The sequence below is a fragment of the Balaenoptera borealis genome, assembly GCF_965194805.1.
Source record: "Balaenoptera borealis genome assembly, chromosome: 9".
Taxonomy (NCBI): domain Eukaryota; kingdom Metazoa; phylum Chordata; class Mammalia; order Artiodactyla; family Balaenopteridae; genus Balaenoptera; species Balaenoptera borealis.
Window position 1 is genome coordinate 67917342 of NC_138873.1, and position 17106 is coordinate 67934447.

Below are 17106 nucleotides of genomic sequence, written 5' to 3' on the forward strand. Positions count from 1 at the left end.
GTGGAAGAGGCTGGGGTTGGCAGTTCACCTACAGAACAAATCTAAAAAGTTAATCCAAGAATCAGAGCAGCATCTGAAAGATGTAGAAGAACTTTTGCAGGATAAACAGTGTCTAGTGCTGGACTGTGTGCCATGGGAGAGGTGTAAACCAGTAGTGTGTCACTAACCTGCATTCCGAGCCACCCTTGCTCTTCCACAGCTCCAGAACCCACAAGACAAAATAATTCTGAATACTCTGCCACAGGGGGATGTGCTAATCTAAAATGCTTGCAATAAGCCAATTTTCAGGTTTTTATATAGATGTACGTTAGTCAAGCCATCTGATGAACAGAGGGAAAAGCATGTGTGAAGAGTTTCTGAACAGAGAACCTTAGAAAGACTTGCTCTTTTGTGTGGCATGATTGGCAAATACTCAAGTACAGGCTATCTCTAGTAAATCTAAAATCTTGAAGCTAAAAACCATCCTTTTATGAAGTGTGACAAGCAGTGACTTTGATGTTCTTCCTAGCAGCACTGTATGTGGAAGATGTAAGAGCATTTGTGGTTTGTATTTGCAAGAATCAAATACCACAGACTCCCCAAGAAAACCTAATGTGGGGTTTTGTTTTGATTTTGTTTTTTTAAGTGGATAAAACATGAAAAATTGAATTTTCATCTTCCAGAGGCTAAGACTATTCTCATGGACAAGCTTTTCCCTTCCTCTCTAAAGAACAGTTTAATTTTATTTGTTCACTTACATCTTTGCATACCTCCTGAATTATAGGCCAAGTCCGTTGTTTAGCCCAAGAGAAGATTTATTTAGCAGTTTCTTCTCACATGTGGAACCATGGTCATTAAGATGTTGGCCAGAATAGAACTGCTGGTGAAACACATTTATCATCTTCATCAGTATTTTGGATTAGGCAAATTAACTGTTCTGGGTGTTCCCTGTAAACTATACTGTTGTTTGAATTTGAAGTTTTGTTCCTAAAGTTTAATTTTAAGATGTCTGAATGTTCAACTAATGTATATTAACTACAATAAATCCATCTTTAAACCCCTTTATTATTATTATAATATCTATTATATTATCTAAATTATTAGAATTGTTTTAAATACAAAAGCTTTCTAGCATGAGAAGTGGCTGAGGCTATTATTTAACATATTGACTGCCCCTGTGTCATTTTTTTTCCCCTTTAACGTGTGCCACTGAAGTTCTAAATTCGACAAGACGAGCTTACAAACCTGAAAATAAACTTGAGAGAACATCAAATAAATTCCCTGTCCAGGTTTTGTAATGATGACATACATCTACATTTATTAGGAACGCCTAGATCCACAGATGGTCAGTATTTAAAAGAACAAACCAAAAACAACTGAGCTTGATGGGCAGAACACACAGGGACTAAATGCATACTTTTGTTTTTCTGGGTGTTCCCATGTCAAGAAGTCATATTTTCTCTTTGGTTCAATGAGCAAAAGTTCATTCAAAATTACAGACAACAGTTACTTGGTTCCTCTTTATAGAAATAGAATGGAGGTTTCTATGCATATATGGAATTTTGAGGAGATGAATACAATGCCACAAGGGACAAGAAGCTTGGAAGATAATTAAATCCAAAGTTTCAACATACCGTTACTTTTGCAACTTTGTATACTCCATAGAGCAGAGTAACATCCACAGGGCTCCCTGAAGCTGGGGAATCCAAGTCAATTTATTGCGTTTTTTACCTTGACATAGTCGCTACAAAGCAGTGGAAAGGTTTTGAGGTTCTTCAATGACAGAACTCAGTTCAAAATGAAATACTTTCAAGAAACAGCCTTATTTCTTTATAAAATGTAGACCAATAAGCTCACATTCAGAAAGGTACTCTAAGATAACTGGCTGTGAATTAGGTTATAGAAATTTCAGGTAATTGCTACGTGAATGTTTTTTCCATTAATCCACTTTAAAATCACTATGATTAATTGTACTATTTCTTTCTTTTGGCTGAAAGATACAGAAACCATGATCCAATGATTTGAACCTTTCTCGTTTGAGTTCACTGACATTCCCAGTGCTATTAGCCAATTAACCCATTATTTAAATACACTCTGACTTTTCAAAACATTTTACGATATACTGGATCTTGTGACATCATGAAAATCCTTCTCAAAATTTGTTTGGTGAGTTTTCCCCTGGTTAAGATGTCAGCATTTTGGGAACTATGAACTTGAGGGAGGGAGTTCAGCGTGTCTGTTACAGCTCTTACAGAAAGACACTCTCCAGGCACAGCAGGCATGTTGATATGAATGACTGCTTGATTTGAGTGCACAGGGATTAATATTTTTTCTTGCTTTTCATTTACATTATTTCATAATCCTGAATATTAGGGTTTAGGCTTACACATCCTTCAGTTTCTTAGCACGGCTCGCTTAATCTGAGCTTTCGAACTTCAGATGAACTTGAGCTGAGGTTTCAAATCTGTAATGAAACCTGAAACTAAGCAAGCGTCCCCTAGTTTCAGTCTAATTGTTGAAGTCTTCATAACTTCAGGGCACAGGAAGCATGTGTCTGGCACATTTTAGAAATTAGTGATTTTTTTAAAAGGCAAGTTCTGCTATGTGTACAATAACCGACACCTCGGACATAGCTCTTCTGCAGCTGCAGGACCGGAAATCCTCAGGAATCCTTCCCCCCGCCCCGCCCTCCCCACAGCATGCGGGACCCTAGTTCCCAGACCAGGGATCGAACCCCCGCCCCCTGCACTGGAAGCACAGAGTCAACCACTGGACCACCAGGGAAGTCCCAGGAATCCTTTCTCGTCCCACTTCCCAGGCCCTAGTTCTCCTTCTGTACCTTAGTCCTTAGTTTAGCAAGTTCCTCCTCTAAACTTTTAATGTGTTCCTCCAGCGTGGCCTTGTCTTGCTGGGCTTTCTGACTGGCTTGGCTTCGTGCTTCTTCAATCTTCCTTTCATACCACTTTTCCATCTGGGTGGAAACAGCCTCAAAGAAATACTGGGTGAGCTCCAGCGCTTGGGAGGTGTCTCGAGCGTGAGGGGCCGTCTGCTCGCCACCTGCTGCTGGTGGCGGCCGCCCGCAGGCGGTGCTGGCTGCTAGCTGCTGGCCGCGGTGCCTCGTCTGCCCACCTTTCCCACACTTCTTGGTTTGGGTGCCTCTGTCAACACAGGGCCCGGCCTGCGGGTCGCACTTGGCTGCCTCTTTCAAGGGTAACGAGGCTGTCTGGACCTTGACATTCCTCAGTCGGGAGCCTGTACAGTCCAAGGAAGACAGCTCCTGCTGGAGTCTGTGGGCGGCTGTGGAGCTGAGGGCCTTTTCCTTGGGCCTGACCACCTGAGGGGGGCTGTCAGAGGCTGCTACTGGACCTGCGGTCACCAGTGACTGATCCACACCTGGTTTCGGAAGGAAAACAAAAGTCAGAGCGAATCCGTGTTCATACAGTCACACAGGCTGGCATTTGAGAGTCCCGGGAATCCTGTAAACCAGCCTTCTCAACCATCACCCACCGTGTGCAACTTCTCCTGCCCTTCCCCCTCCACTTCTCCCCTGATTATCATCTTGGCTTTCAGGGCTTTCAGGGATGTTGCGTTAGACACACTGGTGGCATCTAAGCCAAAAACGTTACTGGCCTTTCCTTTAGCCTGTCTCAGTCTACACTAAAGGGCTCTGGGTACCATTTCCTGATTGCTAAGGATGACACATCTCACTACTTGTCCTAAAACAGAATTGGGCATTTACTGATCAGAATAAATACCCCCATTCTGTAACTTCCGGGCCCTTTACAGACCATAGCCCCGGTTACTAGTTCCTTGATCCAAGCTCCCACTTGGAGAGGCGGTCCTATTACCCATACCCAGAGCTCCATGACAAGTTCCGTAACTAGTCCTAGCATGAAAAGTTTGCCCAGGATTTTTCCCACTGTTATGGGCACAAAGAAGATAAAAGCACAAATACAGAGATGGCCTATGGTAACATGAAACACGTGACATATCAGAATCCCCCCGTGGAGGTCTAATTACTAAGGCTATGAATGTCCTCAACTGATCATCATTGAGTGTAGCCACTGTAGCTAATGTAAAGATGCTCTGGCTCAAAGCATCTCTTATCCAGCCCCTGGGGCAGCTTTGATATATGAACTGTTGTTTAATGAGGCTGTACAGAGTTGGCCAAAGGTAGAAGGCTGATCAAGGACGAGAAAGGGAAAGAGTCACAAGGGCAGGGGCGAGTGCCCTTCTGAGATGACACATCCTTTCCTCATCCTCATCTTTCGGGTCCACTCTGACACCATCAAGGTTGCACTGCTATCACGGATCAACAATTCTTTTATTCCTTCATTCAGATATTTCTGAACACTTAAATAGGAGTGCTTTATTACTGTATAGGAACTGTGTATACAGTAGTGAGCAAAGCATGGTCCTTGCCCCTACAGAGTTCACATTACAATCCAGTGTTTCCCGCAGCCCTGTCACACAGCCTGCCTTCAGATGCAGAAGAGAACGCGACCGGGGGGGTTTCATCACCTTTGGATGGAAGGGCTCTCTCTGCATGTTGGTGTCGGTTACCTGTGGAGGACTCGCAAGTGGATGGTGTGGATTTAGTCCTGGAGGCCCTAGAATCTCCAGAAAGCTTCAGCTCCAGATTCTGAATCTTTAACATGCACCAAGTTTTTAATTCATCCACCAAGGACATCTAAAAAAACCCCACAAGTTAGTACACAAATCATCAGGAGACTCTGATACATGGCTTATGAATTAAAACCTCAAGAATGTGGACTTTACGACTGTGATAGGCTCTTTTCTGGACAAGCCCCAAAGTTTTGGATTACCCGCCTCCCACAGGCCACACGGCCTTCTCTGTTGGCCCTCTGAAGCCCAGGATTCACCCAGCGCCCAAGCCGATAGCTAACTATGATCTTCATTAAGTGACTTAGAGACACCTTAGACGCCAACAGCCAAAGCTTCCCACGGCTTCCACACCAAGCACGTCTGGCTGCTAGGAGCATGAACTCACTCACACGCTCACAAGTATACTCATTTCATGTCTGCTGTCCGGGGTGGACCACAAACTGCCTGAGGGCAGGAACCCAATCTTGTGCAGGCCCAGCAGGGGCACGATACATAGCACTGATCCAGGGCGGAGCTCGGCTTTCCCAGCACGTTCTACAAACTGCACGGCCTCCACCTCCTGCCAGCACATTCAGCCACAAACAGGAACCAAACTCCAGGCTCCTTCCTACTGACTTCATTTCAGGTTATAAAAATGGCACGCTCTTTGACGCAAACGCTTTTAGGGGATCTCGGCCTGGGAGTTTTCAATGATGGGCCCGAGTCCCTTGACTTGGGGGGAAAAGAGTGGCAAATCGCAGGGTCAGCACGGACAGATCCGGGTTTTCACCTGCCGTTTCTCTCCCTCATGCTTCTCTGAGTCCGAGTGCTGCTGCAGGCGGTTCAGGCACTCCGTCCTCTCTGCTGAGAGTCGCTCAACCATCAGCTTGTCCAGAACCCGCATCTAGGATTCAATGGGCAAAGGGCGAGTGACTGAGATGATCTAAGGATGGGACCTGGCATCCTGACTCCTGAGGCGGGCTCAGGAGTACCAAAGCAAGGGCCAGACAGAAGGTAAGCACACCTCCACTCCTCAGCCGGGTCTTTTCCCGAGGCTTTCGTGGAACTCTGATTTTCCAGAATTCCTGAGCATGTTTTTGTGTAGGCCAAAGCTTCTTTCTTTTTCTCATTTAAAAGTCCTGAGGGGTTTAAGAGACTATATATACATAGTAAATATACAACGTGAGCCAACACAGCCCTGGTAGGTAAAAGAGAACCTGTATGGGTCTTAGAACATTATTGCCAAGACTATTACTATGTCAAGGAGTATGGAGCTACCCCAACTCCCCCTTTTAAAAAATTGTTTTTTTAATCCCCCTTCCCCTTTTTAAATGTCAGTGGCTGCCCAAGAGAAAATGAAAGAAGCTGAATACTCGGGGCTTTCATCCAGCTTTCCCAGTGAACAAATCCTCTTGGCCCTTCACTGAAAGTAGTCAAAGCACATGTGAAGAAGGTTGTGGACGGAGTTCAAAGGGATTGCTTCAAGGGACTTTCCCTGGCGGTCCAATGGTTAGGACTCCTCGCTTTCACTGCCAAGGGTGCGGGTTCAATCCCTGGTCAGGCACCACAAGCCGCATGGCCAAAACAAGCAAACAAACAAAAAAAAAGGGACTGTTTCAGGGAGTAAATGACTGTCACCTTCCAATCATGTGCCCCTCTGTGCTCCCCTAGCTGGACACTTCCTGTAGGGCTCTAACACCCAATGGGGCCACACTCCCACTGCCTGACAAGGGCCAAAGCAGAGAAGGGAACCGTTGTGAGCAGGAGCCAGCCATGGAGGGCTCAGCGGCAGCTTCCTCTCCTGTCGGGGACACAGCTGACGCTCCACACTCAGATGTTCATAATAAAAAAGCAGCAGCAGGACTTCCCTGGTGGCGCAGTGGTTGAGAGTCTGCCTGCCAATGCAGGGGACACGGGTTCGAGCCCTGGTCTGGGAAGATCCCACATGCCACGGAGCAACTAGGCCCGTGAGCCACAATTACTGAGCCTGCGCGTCTGGAGCCTGTGCTCCGCAACAAGAGAGGCCGCGATAGTGAGAGGCCCGCGCACCGCGATGAAGAGTGGCCCCCGCTTGCCGCAACTAGAGAAAGCCCTCACACAGAAACGAAGACCCAGCACAGCCATAAAATAAATAAATAAATTAATTTAAAAAAATCTTTAAAAAAAAAAAAAGCAGCAAGAGTTCTGCAGATGCAGTGAGCACCTCCTGCTTGGTCTCTTCAGCCCTCACGTTTTTCTGTGAACTGCTCTTTGCCTGTTTTGTAGGACTGGCCTGCTCCGCCACCTCCTGCCCCCTGCACGGACGAATGGCTCGGCCGAGAGCACCCAAGTGGATACACGGATGTGTTCCTGGGGCACGGCTGACTGGTCCGGGCATGCGCGCCTGACTCATGCTGGACCAGAGTCCTTCCCCTGAGATCTGGAATTAGGACTAAGATTCTACATCCCAATCTGTCACTTTCTTTGAACCAAAGAGAGGTCATTGAGACATCCCAGCACTCACCTAATGCATTCCTCTCTGGGCTTGAGCTGGCTGAAGTGACATTTTATTTACAAAACGGTCGTAACTCATCTATTATGGCTCAAAGATTTTTTAAATGGGCTTTCTATGAAATGCAAATAACAAACCTTAAAAATGTTCAATTTCACCAGTAAACAAGGAAGTAAAAATTACACAGTCAAATGTCCTTAATCAATTGGGAAAAACAAAAAAAAAATGCTAACATTAAATGATGGCAGAAGTTGGAGCCTCAGATACTGCTGGTAGGATATAAATTGGTACAACCTTTCAATTAAGTAGCTTGCCAAAATTTATCAAGAGCCTTAAACATACTCTTAACTTTGGACCCAATTATCCTAATTCTGAGCAAATAACCTCAGAAGCAGTCAAAAGTTTATGCACATAAATGTTCACAGCATTTATTTGAGTGAAAAACTATAAGCAACTTCAGTGTCTAACAAAAGGAATGTTTAAATACATTATGTTGTATTAATATGCTGGAATACTATGAAGCCAAGGACATGGGAAAGTGCTCATGATATAAAATTCAGTGAAAAAAGCAGGAAGCAAAAGTATGTGTATACTAATCATTAGAGAAGTACAAATCAAAACTACAATGAGGTATCACCTCACACCAGTCAGAATGGCCATCATTAAAAAAATCTACAAACAATAAATGCTGGAGAGGGTGTGGAGAAAAGGGAACCCTCTTGCACTGTTGGTGGGAATGTAAATTGATACAGCCACTATGGAGAATAGTATGGAGGTTCCTTAAAAAACTAAAAATAGAACTACCATACGACCCAGCAATCCCGCTACTGGGCATATACCCTGAGAAAACCATAATTCAAAAAGACACATGCACCCCAATGTTCACTGCAGCACTATTTACAATAGCCAGGACATGGAAACAACCTAAGTGTCCATCAACAGATGAATGGATAAAGAAGATGTGGCACATATATACAATGGAATATTACTCAGCCATAAAAAGAAACAAAATTGAGTTATTTGTAGTGAGGTGGATGGACCTAGAGACTGTCATACAGAGTGAAGTAAGTCAGAAAGAGAAAAACAAATACTGTATGCTAACACATATATATGGAATCTAAAGGGAAAAAAAAGTGGTTCTGAAGAACCTAGGGGCAGGACAGGAATAAAGATGCAGACGTAGAGAATGGACTTGAGGACATAGGGAGGGGGAAGGGTAAGCTGGGACGAAGTGAGAGAGGGGCAAGGATATATACACACTACCAAATGTAAAATAGATAGCTAGTGGGAAGCAGCCACATGGCACAGGGAGATCAGCTCGGTGCTTTGTGACCACCTAGAGGGGTGGGATAGGGAGGGTGGGAGGGAGACGCAAGAGGGAGGAGATATGGGGATATATGTATATGTATAACTGACTCACTTTGTTATAAAGCAGAAACTAACACACCATTGTAAAGCAATTATACTCCAATAAAGATGTTAAAAAAAAAAAAGTATGTGTATATCTCCTCGCACAGAAACAGTACACTGCCATTAAAAAGCACACCGTAGCTCTACAAGTCTAAGATGTACTACTAAATTAGAAAGCTAAAAAAAAAAAAAAAAAGCACAGTATAGTTCCATTTTTGTTTAAAAGGGAAAATTAGTAAGGTTATATCTATAAAAGAAAAAACCTATGGGAAAATTCACAGTAATGGAAGGGATCTCTGGGGAGTGTCACTATGAAAATAGTTCTGTAGGTGGAATGTGGAATGTTTTTCCCAATGAACATGTGTTATTTTATAAGCTCTTAAAAGTTTTTCCCATGTAAAAACCTGTTATCTGTCACACATTTCTTATTAATTACAAAGGGAAAGTGTACCTTTACAATGGAAAGAGATGGTGGTTACCAGGTTAGCCAAATAAGACATCCTGACATTTGTCTCTTCTGATGTGATGTAATTTGAAGTTTACACAGTTAAATATGATGTATTCTTGCCGAAAATATTTAACCATTGGTCTCAAACTTTAGGTTTTTACCAGCATCACCTGAAGGTCCTGTTAAAACAGGTGGCTAGACCCCGCCCCCCGAGTTTTATTCACAGTTAAATTCAGTAGATTTGGAATGAGGCCCAAGAATTTGCATTTCTTCCCCACAAGTCCCCAAATGATGTTGCTGCTGCTGCTTCAGGGATGACGCTTTGAGGATTACTGCTCTAGACCTAACTTTCAGAAATACAGGGATAGAGAAAGAAGTTAAATAACACCATGAAGAAACTGTCAGACAAATCCAGAATATAAAACATCCTATAAAACAAATGGCCTGGACTCTTTAAAAAGTTAATATTATGGAAGAAAACAGAAACTGCAAGAAGGAACCAGGGACTGCTCTAGATGGAAAGAGACCACAGGGACCTAACACATAACATAAAAGCACAGAATGTTCACTGGATGCTGGGCTGGGATTAAAAACAAAAACCAGCTATTAAAAAAAACATTTTGAGACGTCCCTGGTGGCACAGTGGTTAAGAATCTGCCTGCTGAGGCTGGAGAAGATGACGGAAGAGTGAGACGCGGAGATCACCTTCCTCCCCACAGGTACATCAGAAATACATCTACACGTGGAACAACTCCTACAGAACACCTACTGAACGCTGGCAGAAGACCTCAGACCTCCCAAAAGGCAAGAAACTCCCCACGTACCTGGGTAGGGCAAAACAGAAAAAACAGAGACAAAAGAATAGGGACGGGACACGCACCAGTGGGAGGGAGCCGTGAAGGAGGAAAGGTTTCCACACACTAGGAAGCCCCTTCGCGGGCAGAGACTGCGGGTGGCGGAGTGGGGAGCATCGGAGCCACGGAGGAGAGCGCAGCCACAGGGGTGCGGAATGCAAAGCGGAGAGATTCCCGCACAGAGGCTCGGTGCCGAGCAGCACTCACCAGCCCGAGAGGCTTGTCTGCTCACCCGCTGGGGCGGGCGGGGGCTGGGAGCTGAGGCTCGGGCTTCGGTCGGATCCCAGGGAGAGGACTGGGGTTGGCGGCGTGAACACAGCCTGAAGGGGCTAGCGCACCACAGCTAGGCGGGAGGGAGTCCGCGAAAAAGTCTGGAGCTGCCGAAGAGGCAAGAGACTTTTTCTTGCCTCTTTGTTTCCTGGTGCGCGAAGAGAGGGGATTCAGAGCGCCGCTTAAAGGAGCTCCAGAGACGGGCGCGAACTGCAGCTATCAGCGCGGACCCCAGAGATGGGCATGAGACGCTAAGGCTGCTGCTGCCGCCACCAAGAAGCCTGTGTGCGAGCACAGGTCACTCTCCACACCTCCCCTCCCGGGAGCTTGTGCAGCCCGCCACTGCCAGGGTCCCGTGATCCAGGGACAAGTTCTCCGGAAGAACGCACAGCGCGCCTCAGGCTGGTGCAACGTCATGCCGGCCTCTGCCGCCGCAGGCTCGCCCTGCACTCTGTACCCCTCCCTCCCCCCGGCCTGAGTGAGCCAGAGCCCCCGAAGCAGCTGCTCCTTTAACCCCGTCCTGTCTGAGCAAAGAACAGACGCCCTCAGGCGACCTACACGCAGAGGCAAGGCCAAATCCAAAGCTGAACCCCGGGAGCTGTGCGAACAAAGAAGAGAAAGGGAAATCTCTCCCAGCAGCCTCAGGAGCAGTGGATTAAATCTCCACAATCAACTTGATGTACCTGCATCTGTGGAATACCTGAATAGACAGCGAATCATCCTGAATTGAGGAGGTGGACTTTGGGAGCAAAATATATTATTTTTTCCCCTTTTCCTCTTTTTGTGAGTGTATATGTGTATGCTTCTGTGTGAGATTTTGTCTGTATAGCTTTGCTTTCACCATTTGTCCTAGGATTCTGTTTTTTTTTCTTTTTTAAATTTTTTTCATAATAATTATTTTTTATTTTAATAACTTTATTTTATCCTACTTTATTATATTTTATCCTCTTTATTTCTATTTTTTCTCCCTTTTATTCTGAGCCATGTGGGTGAAAGGCTCTTGGTGCTCCAGCCAGGCATCAGGGCTGTGCCTCTGAGGTGGGAGAGCCAACTTCAGGACACTGGTCCACAAGAGACCTCCCAGCTCCACGTAATATCAAACGGCAAAAATCTCCCAGAGATCTCCATCTCAACACCAAGACCCAGCTTCACTCAATGACCAGCAAGCTACAGTGCTGGACACCCTATGCTAAACAACTAGCAAGACAGGAACACAGCCCCATCCATTAGAAGAGAGGCTGCCTAAAATCGTAATAAGGCCACAGACGCCCCAAAACACACCACGAGACGTGGACTTGCCCACCAGAAAGACAAGATCCAGCCTCATCCACCACAACACAGGCACTAGTCTCCTCCACCAGGAAGCCTACACAACCCACTGAACCAACCTTAGCCACTGGGGACAGATACCAAAAACAACGGGAACTACGAACCTGCAGCCTGCGAAAAGGAGACCCCAAACACAGTAAGATAAGCAAAATGAGAAGACAGAAAAACACACAGCAGATGAAGGAGCAAGGTAAAACCCCACCAGACCTAACAAATGAAGAGGAAATAGGCAGTCTACCTGAAAAAGAATTCAGAATAATGATAGTAAAGATGATCCAAAATCCTGGAAATAGAATAGAGAAAATGCAAGAAACATTTAACAAGGACCTACAAGAACTAAAGAGGAAACAAGCAATGATGAACAACACAATAAATGAAATTAAAAATACTCTAGAAGGGATCAATAGCAGAATAACTGAGGCAGAAGAACGGATAAGTGACCTGGAAGATAAAATAGTGGAAATAACTACTGCAGAGCAGAATAAAGAAAAAAGAATGAAAAGAATTGAAGACAGTCACAGAGACCTCTGGGACAACGTTAAATGCACCAACATTCGGATTACAGGGGTCCCAGAAGAAGAGGAGAAAAAGAAAGGGACTGAGAAAATATTTGAAGAGATTCTAGTTGAAAACTTCCTTAATATGGGACAGGAAATAGTCAATCAAGTCCAGGAAGCGCAGAGAGTCCCATACAGGATAAATCCAAGGAGAAACATGCCAAGACACACATTAATCAAACTATCAAAAATTAAATACAAAGAAAAATATTAAAAGCATCAAGTGAAAAACAAATAACATAGAAGGGAATCCCCATAAGGTTAACAGCTGATCTTTCAGCAGAAACTCTGCAAGCCAGAAGGGAGTGGCAGGACATATTTAAAGTGATGAAAGAGAAAAACCTACAACCAAGATTACTCTACCCAGCAAGGATCTAATTTAGATTTGATGGAGAAATTTAAAACTTTACAGACAAGCAAAAGCTGAGAGAGTTCAGCACCACCAAACCAGCTTTAAAACAAATGCTAAAGGAACTTCTCTAGGCAAGAAACACAAGAGAAGGAAAACACCTACAATAACAAACCCAAAACAATTAAGAAAATGGGAATAGGAACATACATACTGATAATTACCTTAAATGTAAATGGATTAAATGATCCCACCAAAAGACACAGACTGGCTGAATGGATACAAAAACAAGACCCGTATATATGCTATCTACAAGAGACCCACTTCAGACCTAGGGACACATACAGACTAAAAGTGAGGGGATGGAAAAAGATATTCCATGCAAATGGAAATCAAAAGAAAGCTGGAGTAGCAATTCTCATATCAGACAAAATAGATTTTAAAATAAAGACTATTACAAGAGACAAAGAATGACACTACCTAATGATCAAGGGATCGATCCAAGAAGAAGATATAACAATTGTAAATATTTATGCACCCAACATAGGAGCACCTCAATACATAAGGCAAATAATAACAGCCATAAAAGGGGAAATCGACAGTAACACAATAAGAGTAGGGAACTTTAACACCCCGCTTTCACCAACGGACAGATCATCAAAAATGAAAATAAATAAGGAAACACAAGCTTTAAATGATACATTAAACAAGATGGACTTAATTGATATTTATAGGACATTCCATCCAAAAACAACAGAATACACATTTTTCTCAAGTGCTCATGGAACATTCTCCAGGATAGAGCATACCTTGGGTCACAAATCAAGCCTTGGTAAATTTAGAAAACTGAAATCGTAGCAAGTATCTTTTCTGACCACAACGCTATAAGACTAGGTATCAATTACAGGAAAAGATATGTAAAAAATACAAACACATGGAGGCTAAACAATACACTACTTAATAACCAAGAGGTCACTGAAGAAATCAAAAAACACCTAGAAACAAATGACAATGAAAACACGATGACCCGAAACCTATGGGATGCAGCAAAAGCAGTTCTAAGAGGGAAGTTTATAGCAATACAATCCTACCTTAAGAAACAGGAAACATCTAAAATAAACAACCTAACCTTGCACCTAAAGCAATTAGAGAAAGAAGAACAAAAAAACCCAATAGTTAGCAGAAGGAAAGAAATCTTAAAGATCAGATCACAAATAAATGAAAAAGAAATGAAGGAAATGATAGCAAAGATGAATGAAACTAAAAGCTGGTTCTTTGAGAAGATAAATAAAATTGATAAACCATTAGCCAGACTCATCAAGAAAAAAAGGGAGAAGACTCAAATCAATAGAATTAGAAATGAAAAAGGAGAAATAATAACTGACACTGCAGAAATACAAAAGATCATGAGAGATTACTACAAGCAACTCTATGCCAATAGAATGGACAACCTGGAAGAAATGGACAGATTCTTAGAAATGCACAACCTGCCGAGACTGAACCAGGAAGAAATAGAAAATAGGAACAGACCAATCACAAGCACTGAAATTGAAACTGTGATCAAAAATCTTCCAACAAACAAAAGCCCAGGACAAGATGGCTTCACAGGCGAATTCTATCAAACATTTAGAGAAGAGCTAACACCTATCCTTCTCAAACTCTTCCAAAATATAGCAGAGGGAGGAACACTCCCAAACTCATTCTACGAGGCCACCATCACCCTGATACCAAAACCAGACAAAGATGTCACAAAGAAAGAAAACTACAGGCCAATGTCACTGATGAACATAGATGCAAAAATCCTCAACAAAATACTAGCAAACAGAATCCAACAGCACGTTAAAAGGATCATACACCATGATCAAGTGGGGTTTATCCCAAGAATGCAAGGATTCTTCAATATAGGCAAATCAATCAATGTGATAAACCATATTAACAAACTGAAGGAGAAAAACCATATGATCATCTCAATAGATGCAGAAAAAGCTTTCAAAAAAATTCAACACCCATTTATGATAAAAACCCTCCAGAAAGTAGGCATAGAGGAAACTTACCTCAACATAATAAAGTCCATATATGACAAACCCACAGCTAACATCGTCCTCAATGGTGAAAAAATGAAACCATTTTCACTAAGACCAGTAACAAGACAAGGTTGCCCACTCTCACCACTATTATTCAACATAGTTTTGGAAGTCCTAGCCATGGCAATCAGAAAAGAAAAAGAAAGAAAAGGAATCCAAATCGGAAAAGAAGAAGTAAAACTGTCACTGTTTGCAGATGACATGATACTATACATACAGAATCCTAAAGATGCTACCAGAAAACTACTAGAGCTAATCAATGAATTTGGTAAAGTAGCAGGATACAAAATTAATGCACAGAAATCTCTTGCATTCCTATACACTGATGATGAAAAATCTGAAAGTGAAATTAAGAAAACACTCCCATTTACCATTGCAAGAAAAAGAATAAAATATCTAGGAATAAACCTACCTAAGGAGACAACACACCTGTATGCAGAAAATTATAAGACACTGATGAAAGAAATTAAAGATGATACAAATAGATGGAGAGATATACCATGTTCTTGGATTGGAAGAATCAACATTGAGAAAATGACTATACTACCCAAAGCAATCTACAGATTCAATGGAATCCCTATCAAACTACCACTGGCATTTTTCACAGAACTAGAACAAAAAATTTCACAATTTGTATGGAAACACAAAAGACCCCGAATAACCAAAGCAATCTTGAGAACGAAAAATGGAGCTGGAGGAATCAGGCTCCCTGACTTCAGACTATACTACAAAGCTACAGTAATCAAGACAGTATGGTACTGGCACAAAAACAGAAATATAGATCAATGGAACAGGATAGAAAGCCCAGAGATAAACTCACGCACATATGGACACCTTATCTTTGATAAAGGAGGCAAGAATATACAGTGGAGAAAAGACAGCCTCTTCAATAAGTGGTGCTGGGAAAACTCGACAGCTACATGTAAAAGAATGAAATTAGAACACTCCCTAACACCATACACAAAAATAAACTCAAAATGGATTGAAGACCTAAGTGTAAGGCCAGACACTATCAAACTCTTAGAGGAAAACATAGGCAGAACACTCTATGACATAAATCACAGCAAGATCCTTTTTGACCCACCTCCTAGAGAAATGGAAATAAAAACAAAAATAAACAAATAGGACCTAATGAAGCTTAAAAGCTTTTGCACAGCAAAGGAAACCATAAACAAGACCAAAGACAACCCTCAGAATGGGAGAAAATATTTGCAAATGAAGCAACTGACAAAGGATTAATCTCCAAAATTTACAAGTAGCTCATGCAGCTCAGTAACAAAAAAACAAACAACCCGATCCAAAAACGGGCAGAAGACCTAAATAGACATTTCTCCAAAGAAGATATACAGATTGCCAACAAACACATGAAAGAATGCTCAACATCATTAATTATTAGAGAAATGCAAATCAAAACTACAATGAGATATCATCTCACACCGGTCAGAATGGCCATCATCAAAAAATCTACAAACAATAAATGCTGGAGAGGGTGTGGAGAAAAGGGAACCCTCTTGCACTGTTGGTGGGAATGCAAATTGATACAGCCACTATGTAGAACAGTATGGAGGTTCCTTAAAAAACAAAAATTAGAATTACCATATGACCCAGCAATCCCACTACTGGGCATATACCCTGAGAAAACCATAATTCAAAAAGAGTCATGTACCACAATGTTAATTGTAGCTCTATTTACAATAGCCAGGACATGGAAGCAACCTAAGTGTCCATCAACAGATGAATGGATAAAGAAGATGTGGCACATATATACAATGGAATATTACTCAGCCATAAAAAGAAACGAAACTGAGTTATTTGTAGTGAGGTGGATGGACCTAGAGACTGTCATACAGAGTGAAGTAAGTCAGAAAGAGAAAAATAAATACTGTATGCCAACACATATATATGGAATTTAAGAAAGAAAAAAAAAAAGGTCATGAAGAACCTAGGGGTAAGACGGGAATAAAGACACAGACCTACTAGAGAATGGACTTGAGGATATGGGGAGGGGGAAGGGTAAACTGTGACAAAGTGAGAGAGTGGCATGGACATATATACACTACCAAACGTAAAATAGATAGCTAGTGGGAAGCAGCCGCATAGCACAGGAAGATCAGCTCGGTGGTTTGTGATCACCTAGAGGGGTGGGATAGGGAGGGTGGGAGGGAGGGAGACGCAAGAGGGAAGAGATATGGGAACACATGTATAACTGATTCACTTTGTTATAAAGCAGAAACTAACACACCACTGTAAAGCAATTACACTCCAATAAAGATGTTAAAAAAAAAAAAAAAAGAATCTGCCGGCCAATGCAGGGGACACGGGTTCGAGCCCTGGTCTGGGAAGATCCCACATGCCGTGGAGCAACAAAGCCTGTGCACCACAACTACTGAGCCTGCGCTCTAGAGCCCATGCTCCGCAACAAGAGAAGCCACCGTGATGAGAAGCCTGCACACCGCAACGAAGAGTAGCACCTGCTCGCCACAACTAGAGAAAGCCTGTGCGCAGCAGTGAAGACACAGCCAAAAATAAAAAATAGTGAAACAAAACAAAACAAAACAAAAATTTTGGGAGAATTGAGAAAATCTGAATATGGATGGATATTATGCGATTAGTGTTAATTTTCTCAGATGTGAAAATGGTACTGTGTTAGGAAGGACAAAATCCTCATTCTTAGTCGATGTGCTCTGGAGTACTTAGAGGTGAGGGAGTCAGGACAGTCTACAGTTAAAT

General features: G+C 42.7%; 1 protein-coding gene across 6 annotated transcripts in view; it reads right to left on the reverse strand.

Moving 5' to 3' along the window:
• Positions 1-757: 757 nt before the first annotated feature.
• ANKRD6 (ankyrin repeat domain 6) overlaps positions 758-17106 on the reverse strand; it is a gene marked incomplete at its 3' end in the record, with an annotated part of 203713 nt that continues 187364 nt past the window's right edge. For 4 of the 6 annotated variants that reach the window (XM_082405932.1, XM_082405933.1, XM_082405931.1 and 1 more), the window contains 4 exons: positions 5375-5488; positions 4543-4669; positions 2819-3372; positions 758-859 (listed from right to left, as the gene is read on the reverse strand). In XM_082405932.1, coding sequence (XP_082262058.1) covers positions 758-859; positions 2819-3372; positions 4543-4669; positions 5375-5488 — 897 coding nt within the window. Of the gene's footprint in view, positions 860-1269; positions 3373-4542; positions 4670-5374; positions 5489-17106 lie in introns of those variants that run through there. The other 2 variants (XM_082405936.1, XM_082405934.1) reach the window with 1 other exon arrangement.